Source organism: Gopherus evgoodei, chromosome 4, assembly GCF_007399415.2.
Source record: "Gopherus evgoodei ecotype Sinaloan lineage chromosome 4, rGopEvg1_v1.p, whole genome shotgun sequence".
Taxonomy (NCBI): domain Eukaryota; kingdom Metazoa; phylum Chordata; order Testudines; family Testudinidae; genus Gopherus; species Gopherus evgoodei.
The window spans coordinates 140,555,253-140,579,425 of NC_044325.1; the positions used below are offsets into that span (position 1 = coordinate 140,555,253).

At 44.5% G+C, this 24,173-nt stretch overlaps 2 protein-coding genes across 2 annotated transcripts; both read right to left on the minus strand.

Moving 5' to 3' along the window:
- Positions 1-6,126: 6,126 nt before the first annotated feature.
- Positions 6,127-13,399, minus strand: PIFO (primary cilia formation). Its single transcript, XM_030561471.1, has 6 exons — positions 13,314-13,399; positions 12,872-13,014; positions 12,190-12,288; positions 10,102-10,235; positions 8,452-8,569; positions 6,127-6,359 (listed from the first exon to the last, which is right to left on the minus strand). Exons 1-6 carry the CDS (start codon positions 13,336-13,338, stop codon positions 6,291-6,293), a joined length of 588 nt encoding a protein of 195 aa, XP_030417331.1. The 5' UTR covers positions 13,339-13,399; the 3' UTR covers positions 6,127-6,290.
- Positions 13,400-15,813: 2,414 nt separating this feature from the next.
- LOC115651612 (acidic mammalian chitinase-like) lies at positions 15,814-23,824 on the minus strand. Its single transcript, XM_030562702.1, has 11 exons — positions 23,800-23,824; positions 22,865-22,894; positions 21,068-21,269; positions 20,077-20,133; positions 19,805-19,970; positions 18,790-18,914; positions 18,194-18,317; positions 17,804-17,989; positions 17,143-17,260; positions 16,877-17,020; positions 15,814-16,070 (listed from the first exon to the last, which is right to left on the minus strand). Exons 1-11 carry the CDS (start codon positions 23,822-23,824, stop codon positions 15,814-15,816), a joined length of 1,434 nt encoding a protein of 477 aa, XP_030418562.1.
- Between the last annotated feature and the right edge of the window lie 349 nt (positions 23,825-24,173).

Consider the following 24,173-nt stretch of genomic DNA (forward strand, 5'->3'; position numbering starts at 1 on the left):
AACTGACAATTTCTTTTTCAATTTTCAAAATTAAATTCAAAACTTCAAAAAAAAATTTCAATGTTTGACAAAATGTCCCAGGAATTTTCCCCTTATTTCTTCTGACAAGCTGGTCAAGAAATTTCTAAAATTTCAAAATTTAGAATTTATGAATTTTTAAAAAACAAATCAGCGAAAATATTTTGGGAAACAATTTTATGACATTTTCTCCCATTTCCTCTCCCCCACCGATCTCTGTGGATTTATAAAGTTTCCTCTGTCCAGTAGCCTGGGATACTGAAGAGATAATTGCAAGCCAGTAATACCTATAATCATTAATAATATAACTCCACCATACCTGGTCCCAAGCCCAATTGAAAAAGGAGGATGGTGGCATCATCTTGTCAGCTGGCTATAAAAATCTGCCATAAACTGAAACTATGAGTCCTCAAGAATGAGGGAGTGCAGGGTCAGATGACTTGGTCATGGAATGTGCTGTCCTGACAATTGTGTGGGTAAGAGAATCCAACAGTTCAAGACCAAAGGAAAAAGACCAGAGGGCAACCCACGAAGTAGTGATGGAATGTCATAGAGAAGACATGTTAGCATATGGTGTGACTGAGGATCTGTCATTGAACAGAGCACTCTGGCAGGAGGGGGTTTGTAGGACGGACCCCATGTGATGGAATTAATGGAAGGGAGAAGATTAAGAACACAACTGAAATTTCATGCAATCCAAAATATACTAAAGATCAAATTGATGTGGCATCATCATTACAAGGAGATAGAAAGAGAGCTCAACACAGAGGCTAGCAATGATACAAACAGAAAACATATCTGAAAGGGAGTTTTTTCAGAGCCCTCTAAAAGCAGGGAGGGACCATGCTCTGGTGGAAGTAGCTTCCACGCTCCAGGGGCCATCACAACTGCTTGGCCACGTGTTGATGGAGAGCTCCGCAGTGGAAGCCCCAAGAAGTAAACACTGTTAGAGAACAGAGAGCTGTTAGGCTAAGGCTCACGGAGGTCGGGTATGGTCAAAAAGGGCATAACGAGAACCAATGGATGGAAGCTGAAGCTAGACAAATGCAGACTAGAAATAAGGTGCAAATTTTTTGGAGTTTTTAGTTTATTATTTATATTACGATAGCACCGAGAGGGCCGAGCTGAGATCGGGGCTCTGCAACACATATCCATAGTAAGGGACAGTCCCTGTCCTGAAGACCTGAGAAAATGGACAAGACGATCATCCTCATTGCACAGATGGGGAAACTGAGGCATAGGGAGATCACATAATTTGCCCGAGGTCACACATGGAATCTGTGGCAGAGCAGGGAATTGAACAAAGATCTCCTGCATCCCAGTCTAGCTGTAGGCTGGGAGAGGATGGCTCATGGAGCTGGCTTTCCACAGGACAGAAGGAAAGATTTTGCCATGCATAATGTGTTTTAAAACTGACAACCGCTGTTCCAAAAATCAAAAACATCCAGTTTCCTTGTGTGACGAACTGGGAAAGTTCTTAATGTTTTCTCTGAATACTGTATTGGTGCCTCAGTGTCCCCATGGCAGTTTTTAAGTATCTGGCAGAGCAAAGGGCCAGTGCACCTAAATGCCTGACACTCTGTCTCCTAGCAACTGATGGCCTGGGCCCCTCCCCTGCAAAGGTGCCAGCTGAAGGTGTTGGAGACAAAGGGATCAGGTGACCTCCTGGCCCGGGAAAGGGGCTGAGGAGAGAGGAGGGGCTGGGAGGGGTTGTTAGTCTGGAGCTGGCTGGGGTCAAGGGTGGAGGGCAGACCTGGGGGTCTGGCTCACTGCCCCCCAGAATGGACCCAGCCGAGGGGTCCGGTTCGCTGTATCTACAAGCTCTGTTTTAGACCCTGTTCCTGTCATCAAATAAACCTCTGTTTTACTGGCTGGCTGAGAGTCACGTCTGACTGCAAAGTGGGGGTGCAGAACCCAGTGGCTTCCCCAGGACCCCGCTGGGGTGGACTCGCTGTGGGAAGCACACGGAGGGGCAGAGGATGCTGAATGCTCCAAGGAGAGACCCAGGAGGTGAAGACGTGTGAGCTTCTTGCCCTGAACAAGTCTGCTCCAAGGGAAAGGAGGCTCCCCAAAGTCCTAACTGGCTTGGTGGGGAGCAGTTCCAGAGCATCGCCCGGTGACTCCGTGACACCTTGTCTCTGTTTTTATTTTCCTGGAGTTTGCGTAGTTTGGCTGAGGGGCCATGCCTGCCCTGTGGATTCCACAGTGATGAACCAGCCATATCTAAAATAATGCTGAAGCCCCTAGGCTGAGTGTTTCCTTTGGAGAAAGCATGGGGAAGATGTTGCTGTGGGCTGGTGAGTGATCCAAGTGTCTCACATGGAGAAAGGGGTGGGGTCACTGAATTGTCTCTCGAGGGTTTGGGGGCAGCACATCTAAGTGTTCAGTCCTAATGATCCTGGAACAGGGTGAACTGTTGAATCTGATAAAAAGAAATCAGGTGAAGTGTGTGTAATGTATTCTCATTTGCTTTGCAGGTCTGGCCATTTTGCTGCAGTTGCAGCTAGGTAAGAAGGACTCTCTCCTTCCTTGGCATACTTGGGGATGGGGAATATTTTTTTTCCAGATTTGCTGTTTGATTATCCCTTCTATTGGTAGAATGACTAATCAGGCCTGATACTGCACAGACACTAAACCTCAAGGAGTCATTTTGCTGTGCAAAGTGAGTGCAAAAGCCATGCTCTCATGGCATGCCCTCTTCCCACAAGTGGAAATGACAGCACCAGGTGCAAAGCAGGGAGAATCAAGCTCTAGATCTTTAAGTCAAGTGTAGACGGATCTGAAACCCTGCTGTCTTTATCAATGAGGATACAATTCTTGGGTTTGGGTTGGACAGGGCCTGAGCTGCAAGCATGGAATCTGGATCTAGTTTCACATTTTCCCACAGTGTGGAAGTATTCTCAGTCTGGGGCCAAACCCTTAGCCAGTGTAAAGCAGCATAGCCCCACTGTAGTTAGATGGAGTCACATCAATTCACACCAGCTAGGACCCAGCAGCTGGAGATCTGATTCAAGACCATCTGTAGTTCTGATCAGTAAGCCAGAGATTAATGTTGTTTTCAGGGTGGTGGTTGGTTAGACAGCCAGGTAGCTGAACAGTCTCTCCCCATTCAGCAGTGAGCAATAACACCTGATACTACCCTCAACGTTCTTTCCTATCAGGCTCTGCCTACAAGCTGGTCTGTTATTTCACTAACTGTTCTCAGGACAGGCCTGCTCCTGCCATGTGTAAGCCAGCAAATGTGGACCTATGCTTCTGCACCTATGTGACTTATGCCTTTGCCATCATGAGCAACATTGAGATTGCCCTGTACGAATAGAACAGTGATGTCCTGTGCCCACGGTTCAATGGTCAGTAACTCATAGTTCCTACATCTCTGGGCCAGCTCCCCAGCTGGTGTGAAGTGACGTCATTCCATTGGCTGTAATGGAGTGACACTTATTTACACCAGCTGAGGATCTACTCTTCTAGAAGGAAAAGCTTGATTTAAAACAAACAAACAATGACTTGCTCTCTCTAAATATATTTCACTGTTTTACCTACTCTTTCCCATAGCAACAAGAAAATGGTCACCATGCTAGCCATTGGAGGATGGAACTTTGGGATCCAGCCGTGAATTCCCTGAGTTGTGTGTGATGGGTAGGGATGGAAATGAACATTCTGGTGATACGTTAGTGATGGCTGTTGATGGTCCCCTGATCAAGAGCAGCCCCAGAGCGGGTGGTGTTGATGGGGATAATGATAGAGAGAATGATAGGTGATGGAGGAAGAGGGGATAAGGAGGAGGTGATAAAGAGGACGATAGCTATGGTGATGAAGAGAGTCGGGGGGGGTGGGAATGAAGATTAGAATAGTGATGAATAAAAGAGTCTTCATGTGGCACTTATGTTCCAAAGATGAAATCTACCCCTGTCCAGAGGGCCAGAACCAAATAAGCCCTCTTTTTGGGGGCCTAAATGGGATGCATAGGGCTTGGCACAAAGGGAACTTTAAAGGTGATGATGATGGTGAAAGAGGCACTTGTGTACCATATGCAGTTCTGATGACAGAAGATGATGGCAGAGACTGACTTGGGCTGTGAAGGCAGGGAGCTACATTTACAAAAGGGGTGACCAGGAAAATAGACAGAGTCGTCGCTGCTGATGAATAGTAGGGTTGACAGTCAAAGTGAGGATGGTTTTCCAGCCCAACTAAGAAATCTGTTCTTCCCAGGTTCACTGCCATGGTGACCACAGTCACTAGCCACAAAACTTTCATTGACTCTGTCATCGGGTACCTCCGTCAATATGGGTTTGATGGGATCGACCTGGATTTTCAACATGTTTTAGGGGATGCCCCCCTGAGGACAAGCATCACTTCACCATCTTGGTCCAGGTGAGATGCCAGTGTTAATGTGCCTAACACAATGGGGCTCTGCTTTGCAAGTGGCCCTTGAGTGAGGTAAATATTAAATAATAATGTCATAAATCCCTAGGTTCTGAAGAAAGATTAAAGCTAAAATAGTGTGTAATTTTAATTCCACAAGTCCCAAAGAAATCTAACACACTGAAATAAATCAATCTAACCCTCTGGAAAGCTTCCTCCATTGAGAGAATATCTGAAAGATTTTATGTAGCTGACTTGGTACGTTCACTAGCTGAGTTTTTTCCCTATGACAGTGAAGGCTCTCAGTAATGTGACCTGTGCACAAACTTCCAGGTGAATTCCAGTAACTTTACTGAAGAGTAGCAATCCCATGAATGCTGTACTGCAGCTGTTGCACAAATGAAAATGCACTGAAGTCTGTGGCTTCCGAATAAATGTATGAAAACAATATAATGACCGGCGTAATGGAACTTCCCACACTATGCACAAACGTTACCTCCTTGTCCCTGATTTCCTAGAATGAATTTAGTTAAATTATGCTGTCAAGAAAAACTACGCATTTCTGAGTGTGATGTTGTAATAAGAGGAAGCACAGTTACTATGAGGACTGATGATAATTTGCTTAAGAAATATCTGCAACTGCCACTAAAGCCTCTGCGTTCAGAGCTATAACCTGCCAGCTTTAGCGTGATAAGGGACTACCCTTGTATTATAATGGTTTCAGAAAGTAATACAGGCTTGGCATGGAAATTATCTATCCATCCTAGGGTTTTATACTACTGTCCCTCATTGTAGCATCAGAGCACCTTCCATGTAAAATCAGTATCAATAACAAAGACTCCAGTGGACTTTATGGCACTTTTCCCTGTTTGGGTAAAAGGTCTGCTTGGGACTGAGTTTGTGTTTTTTTGTGTGCTAGATTTTATTAATTTCCTTTGGGGAAGCGGCAGGAGGGCTTGTGGCTAGAAGGGGGTAACAATGTTGGAGGATCATCCCAGTGGTGGAATTACTAGTTTCAAAATCCATTTATTCTTTGAGAGACTTGCAAGTATGCAAGGAAGTCGGGGAAGAAAGAATACAGGAAATGGACAAAAGTGCATCTTCATCCTCTTCCTAACTTTCCCCCCAGAACACCTAAATGTCATGAATTCCAACTTGTACGGTAGATACACCCTGGGGCAGCTTGCATCTCTAGGGTCCTCCAATATGCAGGACACTGCTAGAAAAACACCCACCTTCTATTTTTCATTAACTCTAAGCAGACTTTCTAGATCCACAGCCAATGTGACCTTCTGGTAGCATCTGACTTCCATCACAATCTCTGTGAAAGAGCAACAGGTGATATGAGCTAGAACCTAAAAGGCATTTAGGAGCCTAACTCCTCTTGATTTCAATCTACATGACTAGGAGCCTCAGGCTTATTAGGTGAACATAACCACCTGCTGCTGGCCGGAAACGCAGCACCAACACTATTACTGCCATTCCAAATACAGCCTCTGGGCCTGATCCGCCACTACTTTGCTTATTCCTGCACATTCTGATTTGCCAGCCTTTCACACCCACCTTTCACTACTATCAATCACAGTGCAAGACCCAATAGAGAATCAAACCCACTAGCATCAAAAGCCATACTGTTATTTAAACTCCGCCCACACACATACTGAAGACATACACTTCGACACTGGAGCATGTTCTAAACCTGACTTTTTTTTTTTTAATGAAATGACACCAATTAAACCCTAATGTAAACACTGATCAGTTCTTTATGAAGCAGCCTAATTTTGGAGTCAGAATAGCATAGCAGAGCATGCATAGCGTAGCACACACCCCGATTTTTGGTGCCGCTAAAAACAGAACTGAGAAACTTAACTGGAAAGGAAAAGATGCGCTCTGATGGGTAGAACTATTCAGCTGTAGTATAAGCTCAAGTAGGCCAATCGATTCCGATGTTTCCTGAATTCTTTATCTGTAATCAGCTAAAATAGAAATAAATATTGATGGACGTAACAGCTTTTAAAAGTAGAGCACATTGTAAAACAGCGTTGAAAGCAATGGGCAAGTTTAAGAAGCCCCAATGTGGGTCGTGAGTGCAGTTTGAACATTTAATCTCTACCACTTGAGTTACAGGACTAAGGGCTTGTCTACATCAGAAAGTTGCAGCGCTGGTGAGGGAGTTACAGCGTTGCAACTTTGAAGGTGTACACATCTGCAGGGCATCACCAGCGCTGCAACTCCCTGTTTGCAGCGCTGGCCGTACTCCCGTTTTGTCTCGGGTGTAGAGGATCCAGCGCTGGTGATCCAGCGCTGGTAATCCAATGTAGACACTTACCAGCGCTTTTCTTGACCTCTGTGGAAGGAGGAAGCCTCTGGTAATCAAGCTGGTCTCCTTTCCCGGTTTGCTCTCTCGTTCCCGGAACCCCGAGCAAGCAGGTCTCCTTCCCTGCGGTTTGCAGGGTGGCTCCGGGAACGCGAGAGCAAACCGCAGCGAAGCTGGTCTCCTTTCCCGGTTTGCTCTCTCGTTCCCGGAACCCCGAGCAAGCAGGTCTCCTTCCCTGCGGTTTGCTGGGTGGCTCCGGGAACGCGAGAGCAAACCGCGGCGAAGCGGGTCTCCTTTCCCGGTTTGCTCTCTCGTTCCCGGAACCCCGAGCAAGCAGGTCTCCTTCCCTGCGGTTTGCTGGGTGGCTCCGGGAACGCGAGAGCAAACCGCGGCGAAGCGGGTCTCCTTTCCCGGTTTGCTCTCTCGTTCCCGGAACCCCGAGCAAGCAGGTCTCCTTCCCTGCGGTTTGCTGGGTGGCTCCGGGAACGCGAGAGCAAACCGCGGCGAAGCGGGTCTCCTTTCCCGGTTTGCTCTCGCGTTCCCGGAACCCCGAGCAAGCAGGTCTCCTTCCCTGCGGTTTGCTGGGTGGCTCCGGGAACGCGAGAGCAAACCGCGGCGAAGCTGGTCTCCTTTCCCGGTTTGCTCTCGCGTTCCCGGAACCCCCCTTGAAGCTGCCCAACAGCGCTGCAGTGTGGCCACATCTAACACCACTTGCAGCGCTGGTTGCTGTAAGTGTGGCCACTCTGCAGCGCTGGCCCTATACAGCTGTACTAATACAGCTGTAACAACCAGCGCTGCAAAATTTTAGATGTAGACATGGCCTAACTCTCATTAGCTGCTAGCAGTATTAGCCTCTATGTGGATTAGCATTAGAAAAAACATGAGACATTGCACTAGCCCAGGGGTCAGCAACCTTTTGGAAGTGGTGTGCCGAATCTTCATTTATTCACTTTAAGTTAAGGTTTGGCGTGCCGGTCATACATTTTAACATTTTTAGAAAGGCTCTTTCTATAAGTCTATAATATATAACTAAACTATTGTCATATATAAAGTAAATAAGGTTTTTAAAATGTTTAAGCAGATGCATTTAAAATTAAATTAAAATGCAGAGCGTCCCCAGACCGGTGGCCAGGACCCAGGCAGTGTGAGTGCCACTGAAAATCAGCTTGCGTGCCGCCTTTGGCACATGTGCTATAGGTTGCCTACCCCTGCGCTAGCCTATAATAAAATATATACACCTATCTCATAGAGCTAGAAGGGACTAGTGAAAGGTCATGGAGTCCAGTCCCCTCCTTCACTAGCAGGACCAAGTACTGATTTTGCCCCAGATCCCTGAATGGTCCCCTCAAGGACTGAACTCACAATCCTGGGTTTAGCAGGCCAATGCTCAAACCACTGAGCTATCCCTCCCCCCCTTTATGAGGTTCCTTATGTCCTTAGCCTGGAATTGTCCTGTCCTAGATAACTTACAGTTTACTGTTTCAGCCCTCTCTGCAGACCTGTTCTTCATAAATTAGTCCCTGCATGCCCAGTTGTAACTTCATTGTCATGTTTCCTTCCCATTGCTTCCAAGCCCCTTGGATTTCTAGCAAATTTCCTCTCTTTCTGTATGTACAGCATGCTGCACAAGGAGAATGATATTAGTCCCTCTGGGTATCCATATGATTTCCTTTGTCTGATGTCTTGATCAACCAAGTCCCATCTCAAGAGTAAAGAATAACTATGTGGATACCTATACATAAATTCCATACCTCTGTTCTCAGAGTCCTCCTCTCTGGCATCGGTACTAAAGACCAATCTGGAGACCCAAACTTCATTGGCCAGGTGATTTTCTTATGTGGCAGCTTGTCTGCTTCATAAGTTCCAGGTCTAAAGGAAGACGAACACAAAATCTCATATCTGCAACTGATTTAGACATGGAGTTTATACTCTGCTGATTTACAAGCGCCACACTGATCCACTGGCAGATGTGTATGATACGGTCTTTGGTTCATCATACTGGGATTCTAAATCTTGAGTAGTCATTACATAAGAACAGCCATACTGGGTCAGATCAAAGATCCATCTAGCTCAAGATCTTGTCTTCTGACAGTGGCCAATGCTAGGTGCTTTAGAGAGAATGAACAGAGCAGGTAATCATCAAATGATCCACCCCGTTGTCCACTCCCAGCTTCTGGCAAACAGAGGCTAGGGACACCATCCTTGTCCATCCTGGCTAATAGTCATTAATGGACCTATTCTCCATGAACTTATCTAGTTCTTTTTTGAACCCTGTTATAGTCTTGGCCTTCACAACATACTCTGGCAAGGAGTTCCACAGATTGACTGTGTGTTGTGTGAAAAAATACTTCCTTTTGTTTGTTTTAAACCTTCTGACTATTAATTTAATTTGGTGACCCCTAGTTCTTGTGTTATGAGGAGTAAATAACACTTCCTTATTTACTTTCTCCACATCAGTCATGATTTTATAGACTCCTATTATATCCCCCTTTAGTCATCTCTTTTCCAAGCTGAAAAGTCCCAGTTTTATTAATCTCTCCTCATACAGAATCCGTTCCATATCCCTAATAATTTTTGTTGCCTTTTTCTGAACCATTTCCAATTCCAATATATCTTTTTTGAGATGGGGTGACCACATCTGCACGCAGTATTCAAGATGTGGGTGTACTATGGATTTATATACAGGCAATATGATATTTTCTGTATCACTTTCTTAATGATTCCCAACATTCTGTTCATTTTTTTTGACTGCCACAGATGGATGAGTGGATGTTTTCAGCGAACTATACACAATGACTCCAATATCTCTCTCGAGTGGTAATAGCTAATTTAGACCCTATCATTTTATATGTATAGTTGGGATGATGTTTTTCAATGTGCATTATTTTGCATTTATCAACATTGAATTTCATCTGCCATTTTGTTGCCCAGTCACCCAGTTTTGTGAGGTCCTTTTGTAACTCTTCACAGTCTGCTTGGGACTTAACCATCTTGAGTAGTTTTGTATCATCTGCAAATTTTGCCACGTCACTGTTTACCCCTTTTTCCAGATCATTTATGAAATAGATTAGGCATTGCTGTTGGGGCAGTCCCTGGTTACATCTCTCCTCTATGTATTTGACCTCTATGTATTTGATCCAGTCCTTCCACTGCAAACATGTGAAAAGATGAAAAAAAATGAGAGATCCCTGCAACAAATTCAAATTCTATTTTATGAAAGCAGGATTTTGGGTCTGATTCTCCACTGCTTTTCTCCTTGTGAGATATTCAAGGTACACAACACAAGGCAGTTTGAGTACACAGTTGCATACCTCCCATTTGTGCCTCTGCAATGCTATCCCTTAATGTCTAGGCGGGCTTTTACCTTGCTACGAAAAGAGTGAGAAACAGATTTATGGTACCCAGGGAAAAGCTCTCTATCCAGAGCCTTCTGTGGAAATCGTGATGACTTGATGGAAAATGGGGCATAGGCAGGCTGGAACTTTCGGTCTTTGCCCCATGCTGATTGGTGTATTCCAGGGCCAGGAGTCTCAGTCTATTTATAAAGCAGCAGATTAAAAAAGAAAAGAAAAAGAAAAAAAAAAGTTAGCACCGGGGGCCTGATGCTCATTTGCAATCTAGCTGCTCTGACAATGTCAAGGGGCCTTGAAGTGATTGCAAATGTAAATGTACGCATGTTGCTAAAGCAGTTTAAAGTGGTTTGACTGTAAATAAGAATCAGGGCAGGACCCATATATTTTGGTAATTCTGTAATTTGGGATTGCTAGAGATGCTTTGGCCAAAAAGCACAAATCTTAAAGCCGGGTGATTTTCTTGCAGGCGTCTATGAAACTTTCCTACTAATCTTATATCTGTATGTGCCCTATCGCTCCTAAAATTATTATCTTCTGTGAGCAATGAAGAGATCTGAAGGTATGCAGGATCTTTCTGTGGAAACCTGCAGTTACTGAGCATTGAGAGTTTAGTCTGTGTTTGTCCCTTTAACAGATCCACTCTATTTCTGAAATGCCCATCACCATTGTTTCTAGGCACCATCTGTAATTCATAAACAGCATCTATTTCTGATACCTTCCTCAACCAAGAGGATGTTTAATAACACAGAGCTACTTCAGCAGGTTAAGAAGTTCATGCAATGAAGGGGACAGAAGGTTTCCTTGTATTTGATTACTTTATCAGCTGTAGAGAGGGGATAGTTGAATAATTTCCCCACACTTCAGCATATCAGAGTAATCTATAATGAAATATGTATATGCGACTGAGGGAGAAATTCAACACTGGGCAGAGGATCAGCATAAGATCCATGCATCACTTAATTTCTGTTTCTTAGGGCTTGTCTACATCACAAAGTTGCAGCGCTGGTGAGGGGGTTACAGCGCTGCAACTTAGGAGGTGTACACATCTGCAGGGCATCACCAGCGCTGCAACTCCCTGTTTGCAGCGCTGGCCGTACTCCCGTTTTGTCTCGGGTGTAGAGGATCCAGCGCTGGTGATCCAGCGCTGGTAATCAAGTGTAGACACTTACCAGCACTTTTCTTGACCTCCGTGGAATAAGCAGGTATCCCAGCATACCTGAGGAAGCCTCTGGTAATCAAGCAGGTCTCCTTCCCCGGTTTGCTCTCGCGTTCCCCGAACCCCCGAGCAAGCAGGTCTCCTTCCCTGCGGTTTGCTCTCGCGTTCCCCGAACCCCCATGCAAGCAGGTCTCCTTCCCTGCGGTTTGCTCTCGCGTTCCCCGAATCCCCGAGCAAGCAGGTCTCCTTCCCTGCGGTTTGCAGGGGGGTTCGGGGAACGCGAGAGCAAACCGCGGCGAAGCTGGTCTCCTTCCCCGGTTTGCTCTCGCGTTCCCCGAACCCCCCTTGAAGCCGCCCAACAGCGCTGCAGTGTGGCCACATCTGACACCACTTGCAGCGCTGGTTGCTGTAAGTGTGGCCACTCTGCAGCGCTGGCCCTATACAGCTGTACTAATACAGCTGTAACAACCAGCGCTGCAAAATTGTAGATGTAGACATACCCTTAGGTGGAATTTAAGCGGTGAATGGAGCTAGCCTTCAGCACAAGGGAGAATTTCACCCAGAGTGAATAAATTTCTAACTAGCAATCCTTGCAGAACTCTCTTATTTTTATAGAGTTGTGACTAGTAAATGGAAAAGTATTTTTCCCCCCAGAATTTCAGAGACTCCTTTTAAATTTGTGTGAACCAGGGACCAGAATTGCCAAAGAGCTCAGCATCCAATGCGCACCCAGCATGTTCAGTGATTCTGAAAATTGGGCCACTTATTTAGGTGCTTAAATGGATTGAGGGATGCTTTGGAAAATCTGGCCCTACATGCTTAATTCTGTCATCAAATATCTGCAGGAGCCAGGAAAGTGAATGGAAATTGGACATACATATTGCAGGTACTTGTGATGGAATTACAGTGCATTCATTTTTTTTAAGCACCCACAGGAACATGCAGCAGCCATGACACACAATAGAGAGTGCTTTCCTTACCTTACAATCTGGTGGGAAACGTAGGGATGTTCTTGCTCCCAGTATGTAACCTTTGATGCTCTCTGGTTTATGAGTCAAGGCATATACCATGCTACTCCTCTGTATGTAAAAAGCAGAGGTGTGCTTAGTGCTAGTTATGATGTCATTCACATCAGTTTAAGGTTTAATGCGTTCGAGCAGCTAGAGACCAAATTGTTGTTAAAGTCTCTTATCTCAAGAAAAGGCCTTTTTTCAATTTTCACTGTCACGGGTGGGAAGGCCTTGTGATTAAAGCAGGAGGCAGGGAATCAGATGTGGATTCAATTCCTGGGTGTGTCACAGCCTCTGTGTGTGGCTCAGAGGAAGTCACTTAATTCTTTCTGTGCCTCAGCTGGAAAATGAGGGATAATAATGCCTTCTTTTGTTTCTATTGGGTACAATTTTTAAAAGTGTTTGACTTTCAAGTGAGACTTAGGCTCCTTAAGTCACATTTAATTTGAAAATGGGGCTTGGAATCTAAGTCAATTATGTGGTCTTGAAAAAAATTCCCCTCGTCTCTATAGACAGTTTTCCAGCGCCAGGACTGTCTAATGAAATATATGTGCAGCCTCCAGTCCAGGTGAGCCTCAATCTTGGTTGGTGACACAAGCTGCTACTTCATCCCAGTACCCTGGGATAGGAGCTCCATTTCAGAATGACTCACCTCGTCATTGTTGTAACTCCCGGGCCCACGATAGGGGTCCCCAAGGATAGGGACCAGCTGGTTCCCCAGTCTGTCTGGGGCATGGTGAAAGGGGAAAATTTTCCTCCCTTGACATGATCCAAACGAGTTTCGCTTCTGCACCGCTACAGATGCGAGAAACAACAAAGCTGTAGTTAGAACAAGCACGTGGGGACCTGCCTCCACTGCATGGGGTGTTATTTATCCACAGGAGGTGGATCTGCTCAGCACTGAGAAGGGAGCCCGCACTGCGCACGGCCAGAGGAGCCCCCCGGGAGGTGCCAGGGCTCGGGGCGGGCAGGGGAGCCCCCCGGGAGGGGCCAGGGCTCGGGGCGGGCAGGGGAGCCCCCCGAGAGGTGCCCGGGGAGGAGGTGGGCGGGGGAGCCCGCCCGGAGGTGCCCCGGCTGGACACGGCTCTGCTCACCTGTCAGCTCCCACTGCCAGATCATGCCGCCTGCCCGTGTGTACGGCCCGTTACCATGGACACGGGAGGGGGCGGGGCCCGCGCGAGCCGGTGGGCGGAGAATCCCGGGATACCCGATCGGCCGGGGCCGCGCGCGCCCTCTGCGCTCCTGCAAGCGGGCGCCTAACGTCTCTACTCAGCGGCGCGCTGCAGCCCCAGGGACCAGGGCGGTGAGGGCGGGGGCAACTGGCCGCGGCGCCCTGCTCGCAGCAGATCCGTCCCGCCGGGATGCACCGCAGAGAGCAGATATTTGCAGGGGATGCCGGGTCATTCACTCTCTGCCGGAGCCAAAAACAGCAGCAGCCCCGGCGGAGCCGTGCAGTGCGGGGGCTGCCCGCCCTTGGGGCACTGGTGCAGGTTCTGAGCTGAGGCAAGGCGTGGCTCGTGACAGCTGTTTTGTGGCCCCGCTCTCCTGTCTCGCGCTCGCAGTGAGGCTGGAGATGATGGGAGGCTGCTGTGATCTGACCCATTCGGATCTCCAGTCCGCAGCAGTGTTAGGCTGAGGTTAGCTAGCAAAAAGGGACTCTCAGTAAAGGGTCTGAATAATATGCATCCAAGTCACAGAAAGTTCAGATGAGAAATACTACATGGAGCCATTTTCTATCAACTTATTGCAATGTTTAAAAGCAGGGGTCCTGGAACAATGTGCATAGTGTGGTGGGAGGAGTAGGTGCTGAGAGCCATTGAACCAAACTGTAAAGCCTATGTGTAAGGGAATGGAAACCCCTTCAAGCCAGGAGATGCAGCAGCTATGTTTATAAGCGTTCCTGTCCTACACTCCTAATACCCTAGCACACAGTGCTGTAGATGCTTTCTGGTTAGATGTCTTATAATTGGCAGTAGTTAGGCAGCTGGCATACTAAGACCACTGCTTATCATTGCGACCAATATTGTCTCATTGTTTTCTTGTGCTTCCCCCATCTGGTTTTATCTCCAGCTGCTGTCTCTTGTTTTATTAGATGGTCATCTCTCAGGGGAGGGGGGCAAGAATCGTCTTTTGGTTCTGTGTGTGTTCGTACAACTCTGTGAAAGTAGAATGAATTACTTTGTAAAAATAAGAATGGATTAAAGAAATGTTGTATGTACCTTTAAGCAGAAATAAGAAATGTTGAAATACAGGTGCCAGGAAAAGAAACGTTAGGCATAAACAAGGGTGCTAATGGCAAAACATTAACAGAGGATCGGTAATAGTTAGTAAGGAAATAAGATATGCATGCCTAGCCCAAGTAAACTTATCAGATTCTGCTTCCTTTGTTATCTTGTTACGTGCTTGCCCTTTTATCTGTATAAGTAAGATAGTTTATGCCTTGCATGGTGCTCACATTATCTGGGTGTTATTAGCAGAGCGCTGTGCTAATAAAACAGAGTGGTCTGACAAACTGTGAGTCCTGAGTCTAACTTTGACAGCTCCTAGCACAATAGGGTCCTGGTCCATGCCCAGGAGTTCTAGGTACTATCACAATACAAAAAACAATGATAAAAGCAGAGCAGAATAGACTAGCAACACCTCCAGCATGTCTTTTTTTCCAAAACACCAAAATAAATCTCAGCTCTTTCAAAATTTCTCATGTTTTCCCCTGCCCCATGCTTAAAAATCCATCTTAGTCTGAGTTAACTCTACCAACATCTTACTTCTTACCTCACCTATGTTTGAGGCAGTAGGAGCTGCTGTCGTGGTTGTCAAAGTGTGCAATTGGCACTAGTGGGCAGAATGCTGGATTTGGCTCCTTTTGGGAGGATTTCTTCACTCGACTTACTAGCCAGAAATTTCTCACTGTTGTTAATATGAGTGCTGCTCCATTGCTGGGAGCAACTATGGGAGTGCTAGACAAGACTCTCATGGCCTCTGCTGTTTTTACTGTTGTGTTTTGTTCTGCTCAGCAAAGGTCTGGCTAACAGTATGATTAAAAACTCTGTTTTAAATGACACATTTCACACTTTGGGACACACACATTGTTCCTTGAGAACAATATTGCTTGATTGGTTTGTGATTAACCAATTGGTTTGGTATTTAGGAGTTCATTCCTGACTTTGCTATAGACCCCACTGTGTGACCTTGGGCATGTCATTCTGTCTCTCTAAACACCCCAAAACAGGGATAATAAGCCTTCCTTTATCTTGTCTTATGTGCTTGTCAGCTTGATTTTAAACTCTTTGGGGGCAAGGACTGTCTCTTATTGTGTACATGTACAGCGCCTACCACAATAGGGCCCCGATCTCAGCTGGTGATCCATTAATACAAAGAATAGAATTTCTGTCCCTGGGGGCAAATTAAAAATGCCACATTATCTAAGAAGCAATCTAAAACAATAAAAAGTGATGCTGAAGTCACTGTCTAGCAAAACAGACAAACACACAAGTGCTTATGCTACAGGCTTTTATTTCAGAGTTTTGGGGCTTCGGGGATATATATAAAGCAATAGGGAATTTGGATCAAGTTCATCTGGTTGGAGATCCTGGTTTATGCCCAGTTGCAGCAGCTGCAGCTTGTATCAAAGACCAGGCCGGTTTGGCAGTACTGCTCATAAGTGATGCCATTCACACAGTTCCAGAAAGCATTCCTGTTGTTGGCAACAGAGTAGAGGCCATTTGCTTTGCCAGCACAGAACCCACTGCCACCGGAGGAGCTGCTGCCACTACCAGAGCTTCCACTGCCACTTCCTCCACCACTGGTAGCCTCTGTGATTGGAGAAATGGGCTGAGCAGGAGCAGTGCAGCCTGAAACAGAACATGATGATACTTAATACAGATCAGTCTATAACAATCCATTATTTTGTAACATGCCCAATCACTCTAGTATCTGACCATGGTATTAGATGCAGTGCTTAGAAGCAGGGAACTACCATGTACAGCCTGATGTCATTGAGAGGTACAGTGTTCTGGCTGAGCCTCATGATGACTGCATCAAAAACTGGAAGAAGAAGGACCTGATTCAATTCCCACTGAGATCCATGGGAATCTTTTCATTGGCGTAAGCAGATTTTGGATCGGGTGATAAGTGGGTACCTCTGTGATGGATTCAGAGGTTCAGACTCACCTCTGTTGTAAACCTGTTGCAATCAGTGGAATTACTGGGCAATCAAGGCCCAGAAATGTAAAATAATCAAGCTTGAAGTAAAAGGAGCTTGATCTCCAAGGGGACCCACTAGAACAGCTGTTAATTTTTTCCAGAGTGGGATGTTGTTTAGAACACATATCTTTGAAAGGGACTGCCAGATAGCAGGGGCATCTGTAAACTAGCTCAGGCTAGATTAAAAACAACAGTGAGTCCCCTTAGTAAACCAGTTTGTTTGTATCCCAGCAAATTTGGTCTCTCTAAAGAGCCATGCATTGACAGGAAGGTGGGGTGCAGAGTCACAAAAGGAGAACATAATGGAAGGTGATTTGTGGGCAGGGATATAAAGTTGCTTCTCTTGAGAGGGTGTAGCTCAGCATTATATACACCAGTGGGAGTATTCAAATTCTCATCTACATCTGAGGGAAAGGTGTTAATTCTGGGAGCCCGTCCTGCTGGAGTCACTCACTAGTGCTCTGCAGTCCAAGAGCAGTCTTCAGGGTACTGATCAAGGGGAATTTGCCCTGGTTGCAGAACGTGCCAGTGAAGTCATCCAGGTCAATTGTCCACACCATTGCACTGCCAAAGTTGTTCTTCGTTAACCACTGAGCCTGTTAAGGGCCAGGAAAGAAGCCAAGTTCAGTCCAAACCCTACAAAAAGGGAACTCAGGGAACTACAGTGATGCAGAATGGGATCCCACTGGTTTTGATAGGTCAGAAGGTCCCATCATATCTTGAGGTTGAAGCTCTTGATGTTGTCATATCCTACCCACTCAGTGCTTTGGTATGCATAAGGGACATCCTGAGGGGTATCCCACGCTTGAGTGGCTCCGTTCTTCAGGAAGGTGCAGATCTAAAAACAGTGAGAGTGAAACAGAAACAAAATCTTCCATCACTGCTGCAACCACATAGCCAATGGACAGAAAACGGAACAGCAGTTTTGAAGCAACAACTCTTGTACAAAGTAGATTCACTTGTTTTCATCTCATACTTTATTGGCGGCCTTGTGGGCTCCTATACTCTGGTGCCTGTTCTCTAGCACACAGTAAACAGATGTCAGCTTTTTATTGTCAATCACTGAGGAGCTAAGCTATGAAATTTAAATTCATGTTTCACACTCTGCTTCCAGAAGTATGGGGTGTATGGTTCCTGAGTTTTGGTTTGGGCCTAATTCTAGCAGTAACTAAGTAGAAAGAGGAAAAACAGTTAATCCATGATGGGATTTGATTAAGTATTCATTAATATTAGATGTCACCATTGCTTTTCTGTGTACTCAGTTACAATTATTCAGAGAAATATTTATACTCTGATTTATATGCATTGTGATGGCCTGAGATTGTTTTAACAAGCAGATATTTTTGTTCACTTGTGCACTGCAACTGCATAGCACACAAACCTCATAGTAAGCCCAGAACCCACACTGTTTCGTGTAAGCTCCAGCAGGCCCCGGTCCTGAGGTTGGAGCGCCGACAGCAGTGTTGGATGGGTCGGTCAGGATGAAGGTGTGTCCGTAGGTTGGGAATCCAACAATGAGCTTCTCAACTGGGGCACCATTGTTCTTCCAGTAATTCATGGCATATTCCTATAAAAATAGTCAGTGAGTTATGGACTCTGGATCACAAGTGGCAGGTAAATTCTTCCATCACTGAAGTTTTCAAGGATCAGTTCTTTGTTATTAATTTCCTATCAGAAACCTTTGGATCCATTTAATTAAAATGTTGGGTTTTGGGCTTAGTTCAGTTATGTCAATATAGGCATTAAAGGATCTTGGTCAAGATATACTTACAATATTGAGGTAGATATTGCTGCCAGTGTCAGCGGGGCCTTGAAACAGGGGACTATTCTCTCCAGTATATCCCTCCCAAGAGCCATGGAAGTCATAGGTCATCACGTGGAAGTAGTCTAGATACCTGAGGAGATAAAATTACTGTCACTATTGTCTTAATCTTGGAATGGTTCATTTTCTCATCAATGGTGGCTTTTCAAAGCCTAATAAGAAGCAGTTATATAAACAGCCCCTGTATTTTTAGCATCTACTTTAAAGATTCTCTGTAGATAAAGGATGGATTCTGCTTTAAGTGCCTGCCAGAAGTTCACTACAGATAGCAAATTTTTCAAACTTCAGTGCCTCAAGTCAAGCACCTAAATCCTTATTGGTCTGAGTTTTCAGAGGTGCTGAGCCCCAGAGCTCCCATAGGTTTTAGTGGGTGCCCAGCACCTTTGAAAATCAGGGCTTTCATTATTTAGGTGCCTAATTTGGCAGATAGGCTTGAAGCTTTTGGACATGAAGCTGGTTTTCACAGTGAAATATATTTATTGTCTCGAATGTGGCCTGTGCTTTAAGCTAGGGATGATGAGTATTTCTGAAAGCAAGGTACTCACTGGCCGAGCTGAGGAATCTGGTAGCCTGACTCAATGTTAGAGAGCCCAGCAGCCACAGCAGCGGTGACCAGGAGCCTGGATTTGTTAACCTGCTTGGCTTCCTGCTCGAAGGCTTCCAGCATTTCCTAAGGCAGATTAAAAAAAAGACCCAGTAATTGGTTAGGAGCAGCAACACTCAGCACTGGTCGCCCTCAATATGCACCTGGTGAGTTAGAAATGGCCCCGTTCCCTCCTTGAGAATTCTTACTGTAAAGACTAGGTCCATTAGACTGCTCAGTTTTGTCCACCCATGTTTTCTTAATTCTGTCTGGCAATGCGAAGAAGATGGGTAAAATTTTCGAAAGCATTTAAGTGAGTTAGGCTCCTAAGTTTCACTTTCAAAAGTGACTTAGGCACTTGAAAGCCCGAGTCCCATTGATTGTTCAATGATATTTAGACTCCTAAGGACAGATTTTCAAAGGCACTTGAGCACCTAAAAATGCAGATAGTTGCCTAGCCAGATTTTCAAAAGCACCTAAGTGGGTTAGGTGCATAATTCCCATTTAAATTAAGAGGAATTAGGTGTTTAATGTGCTCAGGTGTTTATGAAAATCATACTAGTCACACCTAGACACTTCTGAAAATTTGGATGTAAGTGTTTAGGTCACCTTTGAAAATGGGGCTTTAGCTTCTAAGTCACTTACACACTTTTGAAAATGCCATCCCCCCTTTAATATTCATCAGCTGTGAAATTACAAGTACTAAGGGCTCTTCCATACGATCATAAACCTACATCTGATTTATGGTCCGATCCTGCATTCTTATCTAGCCTATAGAATCCCATGCACATTTGCTGAGCTGAATATTAATTAATAAATACATAATTGTGCTAATATCACCAGTAGTTGGTATCATATATGCTTTTACATTTTACATGTATCACTGGAGCATTTGTAGTGCATTGTACAAACAATGTGATGTTTTTCTTCTTCTTACTGAGGCTTCTTTCAGCTCCGAGTAGCTGGCTTCCTCTTACCTGAACAAGGACAGTGAAGAGGCCCTTATCCTGAGCTGTGCTGCCTCTGGAGCCAGGGTATTCCCAATCAAAGTCTATCCCATCAAATTCATACTGAGGCAGGAATGTGATGACGGAGCTGATGAAGGTCTGGTGAGTCTCGGGAGTGGAAACCATTGCAGTAAATCTAGGGAGGAAAAAGGGGAAAGGAGTCAGGTTGCTGCATGGCTCCCTCTCTCAAATGTTCAAAATACCAGGATGCAGTCAGAGAGAAAGGGATGGGTTGGACTTACGGAGCTGTTCCAAAATTCCATCCTCCGATAGCCAGGAGGGTCTTCAGTTGTCCGTTCCTACAAAGATTGAGATGGGGGTTATGAATAAAGAACAAACGGAGGAAGTCTGGTTTGGTGTTTCCCACTGTATTGTAATTGCTGTCCTGAGACAGAAGACAGACTAGTGTGCTCTGAGATTCATTGTGTTGCCTTGCCTTACTCAGTAATACTTAGCTCTTTATAGTGGTTCTTTTAGAGCCATAGAGCTCAACACACTTTACAGAGGGATAAGCATCTAATTATCCCTATTTTACAGATGGAGACAATGAGGCAAAGAGAGTGGAAGTGACTTGCCCAAGGTCATATAGCACATTAGTGGCAGAGCCAGGAAAGGACCCCTAGGTCTGATTCCTATCTACTGTGTCACATTTCACCCCTAAGTGAGCCTTAGAAATTGATAGGTCATCTCCCAATTGATCACTCATTGCTGAAATTAGCTCAGTTTGATTTTGATCTGTATTTAATGAGAACATATTATATATAATATACATAAATAGAATATACACTAGGGTATATTGCTTGAAGTTCCCAGAAATCTATTTTGGATATAGGATCATAGTAACTGAAGGTAAATAATGATCTAGACATGGATTCTCTTGAGCTGCTGTACCATCTCCCTCTACAACAATACCTCAGATCTTCAAGGGTGTTTACTATGGTGTTTTGGGACTATGCCTAGCACTTTGCAGCAGCCAAAGAAGACACTGTCTCTAGGTTTCATGCTGAGCCCAGTGCAGGCTGGTCAGGACTGTGGGGGCTCAGCCTGCATTGTGCAGATGCCCCTGCAGTGCAGACATGATCCATAAAACTAGAAGTCATCTGTGCTTCACTCTGGAGTCTCAGTGCCTTGTTCATAATATGGTAGAGGTTTTTAAGCATCTCTAGTACACACAGTCAGGTGTTAGTTAACGCACAAATCTATCTTTAGTCTCATACCATTTGGGTTACTCACTGGTTTTTCAAACCATTGAAGGATTTGTAGAGAGTCAGGTCATTCCATTCAATGGTAGTGATCTGGTTGTTCTTCATAACCGCAAAGGCATAGATCAGGTGAGTACAGAGGCATGTGTCGATGTTATCAGGCATGAAGCGCCCAAGGCCTGGTCTGTACTGAGCCCAGTTGGTGAAGTAGCATGTCAGCAGATAGGAAGAACCTGTTTTTGGCTGAGAGGAGGGGGAGATGTTACAGGGATATTTGTCATAATCAACTACCCCGGTTCATGAAAATGAAGCATCGCCACAGATAGGACTCTTTCTGGCTACACCAAATAGAACCTCAGGATAGAGATGATGATGATGATCTTCTAAAGGGGAGCATTCTAATCCTTTAAGTCCTAACTCTGAAAACCAAACACAGTGGTTGCTGCTTTAGTTTCAGTAAAGTCAATGCTGACAAAATAGACTCTCAGGAAAAATGCAGCATTTTTGCACAGTGCAGAAACATAGGAATAGAAGACAAGGAAGGATGCTGCATAGTTCCTTCAGACTCCCCCATTTAGGCCTGGTGCCAGCATCTGTGGAACCACAATTCATAAAATGTAGAAGCTATGAATGAGCCCATGAATGTCCAGTTAATGTCTTGATGATATAATCCAGATATCCTGATTAACCCACTGAGGATACTAATGATGGAAGCAACCAAGCTCCTAATGGCAAGGTTGGATAACATTGCTTATTATGACAGGCAAACAGTATTATTTGAATTCTTAGGCATTGGTCTATTCTATTAATATGAGAGCTGATGAAAAAGGAGGGAATTAAAAAAAAAACCAAAAAACAGTTTCTCCCCTTTATTCAAATCTGAACATTTATCATTTTGAAAAGTCAACATTTTCAATTTCAAAAAGTGTCACCAGCTGTTTGGGTGATTTAAAAAAAACAACCACCCCAAAAACAAAACTTAAAAATTTCAACCAGTTCTAGTCAATATCATTTATGGGCCCTATTCTCCACTCACTCATAAGGGTGTAAATCAGGAGTGATGCCACTGAAGTCAGTAGTGTTACACTATTAGTAAAACTAGGGTAAGTGACAGGAGAATCAGAGCTTCTCAATTTTATGTCCATTTTATACCTTCATACCTTTAAAACAACAGAACAGCTCATTAGTTTTGTCCGGTGGAGGAGGAAAATGGAGCTTGGTCACTGACTGAATGTGATGGTTTAATGCACTGTTCTGAGTGCACTGATTAAATTATGAATGCCATGCATTTGAATTTTGAGCTCTCCTTAAAGCCCATCTTGCTCCTCATACAATTTAAGTCTGTAAGAAACCACGGGATGGGATATATCTAAGTGTTTATATTTATTTTATGCTTTCCTGTTTTTCTATACTTGCCTTTGTGGATGAGCTATCCTAAGAACATAAACATGGCCATACTGGGTCAGACCAATGGGTCCTTCTAGCCCAGTATCCTGTTTTCCAACAGCGGCCAAAACAGGTACCCCAGAGGGAATTAACAGACCAGGTAATCATCAAGTGATCCATCCCCTGTAGCCCATTCCCAGCTTCACAGAATTGTTTGTTCACCATGCTCTATGTATCTCTATCTGTTTGACTGCTATCTCCTGCAGAGGGGCTACGTGAGTGGGATGTAGATGGGACATCACTGTTTTGTCTGGATCCATTTTAAATGAGCCTCAGACATTGAAAATAGTTATATAGGGCTTAATTCATGGGTGGGATATAATACAAGTAAGATACGGTAAACACCAAAGAAAGAGCAAAGTCATTTAAGAAAAATACTCACCAAGCTGAGCATTCAGCAAAAGTGCCAGACCTGTCAAGAAAAGCAAAAGTAAAGAAACTATCTGAATAAAATGCAAAATGCACAAACAGTTCACAAGCCTAGGGCTCAAATACCGCCAATTGGTTCCAGTCATAAGATACCCTATTGCACTCATGAATAAGACCTTCCCAAGGACTTACCTTGCAAACAAGTGGTCAAATCCTGCCTATGAATAAGTAATATCAATGGAAGTTGTAGCTATTCAGGGACTGAATTTAGCATGCATCATTCACGGAAGATTGAATCAAATACTGTAGCTGTATTTATAAAGAAGGTCAGATAATTGACAATAAGTCCTGAGGATAGGAGTGATCAAATATCATGTCTCAGGCTGTTAAATTGATGCCTTAGGTGGTCAGGAAGGAATTTTCCATCCTATGCACAGCATTGCGCAATTGGTTGGTACGTCATTGGGAAGTTCTTTGACCTTCTTCCAAGCACAGGCATTGTCCACTGCTATGGGCAAAGTACCAGTCTAGATCAGTGGTTTTCAACCCTTTTGCATTTGCGGAACCCTAAAAAAATTTGAATGGAGGTGTGGACGCCTTTGGAAATCTTAGACGTAGTCTGTGCACCACAGATTGAAAAACACTGTTTTAAGGTAATGACAACCTTTTGCAGATCCCTTAGACCTAGTCTGTGAACCTCCAGGGATCTGCTGACCACAGGTTGAAAACCACTGGTCTAGATGGACCAAATGGCTTAATTTAGTATGGTGAATCTGATCTTCGCACATGTTTGTATGCAGCACAGAATGAGTGCTCTGTAAGGACCTACTGATGTGCTAAGTCGCTTTGCAGAATAGAACTGCAGCTTAAAGAGATCAAAAATATAGCTGCACAGTTCTTGTGAAAATAAGGTTACGTACCAATGTAAAATAATATGCATGGACTTACCGGTGAGGAGGATCAGCTTGGCCATGATTTACTTCTGTACTGATCCAATGACATTTCTCTCGTCTTTTTATACCATGTGCCTCCTTCTTTATCACATGGTCACCTTGTAACCAAAGAGACCTGAACGATGCGGTATCTAACAAAGTTTAATGGTTAGTTAATGGATAAATCAACAAAACTTTCCAACCTCCCTTTGTAATACAATAGATGCCATTTTCTAGGTAACCTATCTTGTATAATAGTCCTGCCAATGTGGAAAGGGCAGACCTAAGGAGATATAAAAGATAAGCATCAAGTTTCCAATGTGCTGGTTCTTATACTATTTTAATGTCCCTAATTAAAATGTATTGTAATGTATTATTTGCAATGCAAAT